The sequence below is a fragment of the Hyla sarda genome, chromosome 7 (assembly GCF_029499605.1).
Source record: "Hyla sarda isolate aHylSar1 chromosome 7, aHylSar1.hap1, whole genome shotgun sequence".
NCBI classification, from domain to species: Eukaryota; Metazoa; Chordata; class Amphibia; order Anura; family Hylidae; genus Hyla; species Hyla sarda.
Window position 1 is genome coordinate 107,142,019 of NC_079195.1, and position 6,842 is coordinate 107,148,860.

Here is a 6,842-nt window from a genome sequence, read left to right on the forward strand (position 1 = left end):
TGTCTTTCGTTCGCTATTCACACTCATTACCTGTTGTTTTCAGGCCGTCGCCATTGCGGTGACGTCGGCTTTCTTCTCCTCCCTTCGTCTCCGCCCTCTCATCTCGCTCCCTGCGCGCTTCTCGTACACGCTACGTCAGCGCGTCACGTGAGCGCGCAGGGTCTCGCGAGAATACGCGGCTCGGCCTCCCACAGTGTGTTAGAACACTGGGTACGGCCGGGACTCGCGCAGGGCTCCGTGGCATACTACGGCTACTGGAAGCGCTCTGATAGAAGCGCTGACAGTGCCGCGATCCTGCCGTGTTGCTGACGTACAGCTGTCTGTGACAGCTGTGTCAGTAACCCTCAGGTTACGGAGCGGACTGCGCCTGTTTTCCTTCCTGTACATACGGTTGTTATATTATATACATATATACCCTTGCCTTTATATACAAGTACTTACTGTGGCCTACCCCACCTTTTCTCTTTACAGACCTGAACACTATTGTGTGCTCTATGATGGATAATAAATTGGATATGACCCTGGGGGATGGCCCCATTCCTGCTCATACTGTTCATACTGATTCTATGTCCGCTGCTGAAATTCACCAGCTAGTGAACAATTCCATTGCATCCGCTCTCACGTCCGCCATGGCGGTCATGAATGACAACATTTCCAAATCCATCTCATTGGCGGTATCTCAATCCTGCAATGACATTGCAGTGGTTTCTGCAGGTCCGCCGTCCGCGGCGACCATACCTAATCCGGTTTCTGAACCTCAGAAGTCCGGTAAGTCTGAGAGGAAACGCCACCACTGCTCGGACGCCATGACCTCTCCCACACCATTGCTGACGGTGGGAGATGGACAAAATATTTCAGGCGGCCCTTCTCATTCGGGCGCCAACCCGAAATCGGGTTTAAGACCCTCCACCCGGGAGGACGACTATGATGTACGGGCGACACGCTCTGCTAAGCGGTCAAAACCCGATTCATACATTGAAGAATCGGAGGCGGAGTCTGAGGCAGATTATGAGGTGTCTTTACCCTCTTCTATCGAAGGCGATGAAGAGGAGGTAGGTGATATGGAGGAGTGCGACCCCACCGGGTCTGCTACTGCTACGGGCAATCCGCACGCCATATTGGACTCCCTGGGGGTGCCATTTTTTGACCCGGACGACATTAAACATCCCAGGTCTGGGGAATGGTCCCCGCTGCCGCAGGTGGCTAAATATGTGGAGGCGTGGCTACGGAAACCTTTAGATCGCAGTAACCGCAGCAAGTTGCGATCGGAATGTCCGCGTCCTTCAGTGGCCAACAAGGTCGCGGCTACTCCTGAACTGGACCCGATTCTTATTAAATACTTGCTAAAATCTGGTAAAAACCCGAAGAAGGGTCTGGACAGATCCTTCATGTCCGTACAGGACAAATTGTTGGACGTCTTGGGACCGCTTACCAAAATTCTCAACATGGCTGAGCATGCGGTGGCAACAGGCGGCTTGGTGGACGCGGGTGTCCTCAGAAACTGGGCCTTGAGGGCCACGTGTCTGTTGGGCAATGCAAACTCAGCGATGTCCGCTGAGCGGCGTCGCTCGATACTGATGAGGCTGGACCCGCAGCTGACACACTTAGCTACCGAAGAGCCGGGCCCATCTGCTGAGGGCCTCCTGTTTGGAGATTCTCTGATTAAAAACATCAATAAATTCGTAGGATTGTTCTCCAGCCTAGATAAGGCGCAATCCTCGTTGAAAAAATCCGCTAAGGTTTTCGGCAAAGCCGGAAGGGGCAAGGGTCGACCTTCCGGCAGAGGTGCTTATTTTCGACCCTATGCTAGACCCACCGTCCAGTATGTGCAGGACAGACCTCAACCTCAGGCGGCCCCTGCACCCGTGCCAACCAACCCCTTTTACCCAACCCGAGGACGGCCCTGGAGGGCACGTGGTACTTCCAGAGGTTTCTCCAGAGGCAGGACCACAGGTGGGTTGGACTGTACAGAGTGTTTGTTCGGCCCCAGTGGGGGGCAGACTACGATATTTTTTCCACCACTGGTCCATGATTTCTACAGACCCTTGGGTGCTGCAAGTGGTATCGGGTTACATGATAGACTTCATGTCAGAACCGGTCCAATCAAGGTGGCCGACGAATCTTTGCTTCTCAGAGGCAGACAGGACTCTGATAAACCAAGAGGTCGCGGACTTGCTAGACAAAAAGGCCATTGTCCGGGTGTCTATGGACAAACCGGGCTTCCTCAGCAATCTCTTCTTGGTGAAGAAGAAAGACGGAGGCCACAGGCCTGTCATAAATCTGAGGGATCTAAACGAGTATGTGTCGTATCGCCACTTCAAGATGGAGGGCATACATCTGCTCAGAGACTCTCTTCTTCCAAACGATTGGCTGGCAAAGATCGATTTGAAAGACGCGTACCTCACGGTACCAATTCACCCTTCTTCCCAGCAGTATCTCCAATTCCTCTGGGACGACGGGAAGTGGGAATTCACCTGTCTTCCGTTCGGCCTCTCATCCGCCCCGTGGTGTTTCACCAAACTCCTGAGACCGGTTATGGCGCTTCTCAGGAGTCGAGGGGTGAGACTTATCATATATCTCGACGATATATTGATTATGGCTCAATCCCCTCAACAGGTGTCACTACACGTGGATTGGACTTGTTCCCTTCTCACGGATTTGGGGTTCTTAATCAATCACAAAAAGTCTGTGTTCGTTCCCACTCAAGACGTGGAGTTTCTAGGCTTCATGGTGAACACCCCCATGGCCATCTTGAGTCTTCCGGACAAGAAGCTTGCACTGCTTCGCAAAGAAATAAGGTCCCTGCTCAGGAGAGACTTGGTTTCACTACGGGCGGTAGCCCGCATCGTGGGCCTTTTGTCGGCCTCCGTTCAGGCCATTCTTCCGGCCCCTCTCCATTACAGGGCATTACAACGCCTGAAGACCGAGAAACTAGCGGAGGGTCTTTCTTATGCGGACAGAGTTCCTCTGTCTCAGGAGGCCCGCGCCGACCTGTACTGGTGGCTCCGCCACGTCCAGGATTGGAATGGCAGGATGATATTCACCTCCAAACCGGATTTGATTGTGGAGTCAGATGCCAGTCTGAGCGGATGGGGAGCCCGTTGCGGCTCGTCCTCCACGGGCGGCAAGTGGTCCCCGGAGGAGTCCCTACTGCATATCAACTGCTTGGAACTTCTGGCGGGCTATTTTGCAGTCAAAAGTTTCGCATTCCACAGGTCAAATTGTTGTATCCTGCTTCGCATGGACAACGTTTCGGCCGTGCGGTACATCAACCGCTTTGGGGGTACGAGATCCAAGATATTGGCGGACATTGCGAAAGATTTTTGGCAATTCTGTCTCCAGAGGGACATTCTCCTTTTGGCGGAATATCTTCCGGGAGTCTCCAACTCCGTGGCGGATTGGAACTCGAGGCATCTGATGGACAGCAGCGACTGGACCTTACATCCGTCGGTTTTCCAATCAATTTGGGAGCTATGGGGTCCTTTGGACCTAGACCTGTTCGCGTCCAGACTGAATCGACGGTTGCCACGGTTCTTCAGCTGGAAACCGGATCCGGAGGCTCTGGCCACGGATGCGTTTCTGCAAATGTGGCCCTCGGGGACGTTGTACGCGTTTCCCCCATTTGCCATCATTCCCAGAGTGTTATGGCAGACGGAGTCTCAGGCAGCCACTCTGGTGCTGCTCACTCCTTGGTGGCCGACCCAGTCTTGGTTTCCCCAGATTCTGGGGATGACCATAGATTATCCACGAATTTGTCCCCTGTTTCAGTCTCTGCTGCTGGACCCCATGGGGGACGCGCATCCATTAATGTTGTCCGGTCAGTTGCGGTTAGTGGTATGGTTGATCTCGGGATGCCGGACCTTGGTATCGGCATTTCACGATCAGCTAGGGACCTCATGCGAGATGCGTGGGCTCCAGGTACCAGATCGGCTTACCGATCTGCCTGGGGATTATGGGTTCATTGGTGCTCACAACAACAGATGGATCCCATTCATGCCCCTGTGTCCGGAGTCTTAAATTTTTTATCTGAGGCTTTTGACACTGGTAAGGCATATCGGACAATTAATGTGTATAGATCCGCAATTTCTGCTCATCACGCTCATGTAGACGGTGCACCTTTGGGTAAACACCCGTTGGTGTGTCGTCTTTCGCGCGGCATTCGATTTCAACGTCCCCCTGCTCCTAGGTATCATTCTACCTGGGACGTATACCTGATTTTTCGGTTGTTTTCTTCTTGGGAGGATAATGAAGATTTATCTCTCAAGTTTTTATCATTCAAACTGACCATGTTGTTGTGTTTGATATCCATCAAACGTGTGTCGGATGTTCGGGCATTGGAGGTATCGAGGAGACAGTTTACACCCGGGGGTGTGCTCTTCTCCATTGCTCGCCGGACGAAAACCGATCTAAGAACGGTGTTCTATCCGAGTTTTACGGAACATCCTAAGTTGTGTGTGGTTAGGTGTCTTAAGACTTATGAGCTTCGGACAACTCACTTGCGTTCAGATTCTGTTTCCCAACTTCTCATATCTTTCTGTACTCCGCATCGTCCGGTGTCTTCCCCAACATTATCCCGATGGATCCGTCTGATAATGATCCTTGCCGGGGTTGATGTCTCCATTTTTAAAGCGCATTCCTCTAGAGGAGCCATGGCTACCAAGGTGGCTCAGGCGGGAGTCTCTCTGTCTGACGTTATGAAAGCAGCAGACTGGTCTTCGGAAAATACGTTTCGTACGTTTTATTTTCGACCTGAGACTCATGTTTCTATGTCAGTGTTATAATATTTCTTGTGTGATATTGTTGTTAGATACTTTGAACATGCATTTGATACGAGCCTCCTGTCTGCCATAAAATTTAAGATTTTCCTAGTTAACGACGGAAAATATGGATTTTATAAAGACAGGAGGCGAGTATCAACCCTCCCTATTCCCATCCCTGTCATGGTGTTTTTTCTTTTCCAGGGTATTGAATGCTGCATCCGAGTGAGTACCGTTGGATGAATTTTCTGTTCCTCCGGGTTTCGGACCTCTTTGTTGGAGGTCTGTGGATGGATCGTTTTCCAGTTCTTACCAGACAAGATTGAGTTCTACAGTTCGACGAAGATTGGATCCGCCGTGGGATTCGTGTTGCTGTTCTACTTGCTACGCCTTTCTCCTGGTCTGCCGTATCGGTTGCGGTGGACTGTCTGCATAAAGAAAGAGGAGGAGGTGGAGCTGGACTTGGTTAATATGGACTTAGGTGGAAGAGGATTGGTCGGAATGTGGAGGGGGCGTAGATGGTTACTAGGTGACCAACACTCCCCTCTCTTTTTTCTGTGTTATTACATTTCATTGCATTTCTTTCTGCTATTGGGCTGAATAAAGAAGGATAATGCATTTGATACTCGCCTCCTGTCTTTATAAAATCCATATTTTCCGTCGTTAACTAGGAAAATCTTAAATTGTCACTCACAGTACAAGGTAAATATATACAGTGACATTAGGGCACAGGGTTAATATATACAGTGATGTCACAGTACAGGGATAATATAAACAGTGATATCACGGTACAGGATTAATATATACGGTGATGTCACTGGGCAGTTAAAGTATCCACAGTGATGTTGCAGTATAGGGAGAACACACAGTGATGTTATATTGCAGAGATAATACACACAGTAATGTCACAGTACAGGGATAATACACACTGTGATGTCACAGTACAGGGATAATACTCACAATAATGTCACAGTACAGGAATAATACACAGTGATGTCACAGTACAGAGATAATACATACAGTGATGTCACAGTACAAGGATAATACACAGTGATGTCACAGTACAGGAATAATACACAGTGATGTCACTGTACAGAGATAATACACACAGTGATGTCACAGTACAGGGATAATACACAGTGATGTCACAGTACAGGGATAGTACACAGTGATGTCACAGTACAGAGATAATACACACAATAATGTCACAGCACAGGGATAATACACAGTGATGTCACAGTACAGGGATAATACACACAGTGCAATGCATTGAAAAGAAAAAACGGGTGTCCTGCACTCACCGTGTAGATTCTGAATCTTCAGCTCCCATCTCGGGCTGCTAGACAGGCAACGGAGGCAGAGTAGCGCGGGGCGCTCAGAGGCGACTGCCGGCGGTTTCACGCATACAAGTTAATTTAACCCTTAACTACCCCCATTTGTGAGGGTCGGGGTTTTTGTTTAAAGTCCTATGCAAATCAATGGGAAATGTATGTTTCCACATATCTTCCTTACAGCTGGAGATATTTCAATACCTGGTACACATATTACAGGTCGGGATAGGAGGTCGGGATAGGAGGTCGGGATAGGAGGTCGAGATAGGAGGTCGGGATAGGAGGTCGGGATAGGAGGTCGAGATAGGAGGTCGAGATTGGAGGACGGGATAGGAGGACGGGATAGGAGGTCAAGATAGGACGACGGGATAGGAGGTCAGGATAGGAGGTCGAGATAGGAGGTCAAGATAGGAGGTCGAGATAGGAGGACGGGATAGGAGGTCGAGAGAGGAGGACTGGATAGGAGTTCGAGAGAGGAGGTCAAGAGAGGAGGTCGAGATAGGAGGACGGGAAATGAGGAGGGGATATGAGGATGGAATAGGAGGTCGGGATAGGAGGACGGGATATGAGGATGGAATAAGAGGTCGGGATAGGATGACGGTATATGGAGTTGGGATATGACAACAATAAATGACAAGGATTAGGAAGGAAAAACCGGGCAACGCCGGGTACTCAGCTAGTATGTAAGAAAAAGAGGACATATTATATTTAATACAGTAGTGTGTCTTTCATATGGATGGTATTCCTGTTGCTC

The 6,842-nt window shown here is 49.9% G+C and overlaps 1 protein-coding gene across 1 annotated transcript; it reads left to right on the top strand.

Annotated features, from left to right (window-relative positions):
• Window positions 1-758: 758 nt before the first annotated feature.
• LOC130281970 (uncharacterized) lies at window positions 759-5,242 on the top strand. Its single transcript, XM_056529774.1, has 2 exons — window positions 759-1,953; window positions 4,962-5,242. Exons 1-2 carry the CDS (start codon window positions 807-809, stop codon window positions 4,967-4,969), a joined length of 1,155 nt encoding a protein of 384 aa, XP_056385749.1. The 5' UTR covers window positions 759-806; the 3' UTR covers window positions 4,970-5,242.
• The last annotated feature ends 1,600 nt before the right edge of the window (window positions 5,243-6,842 follow it).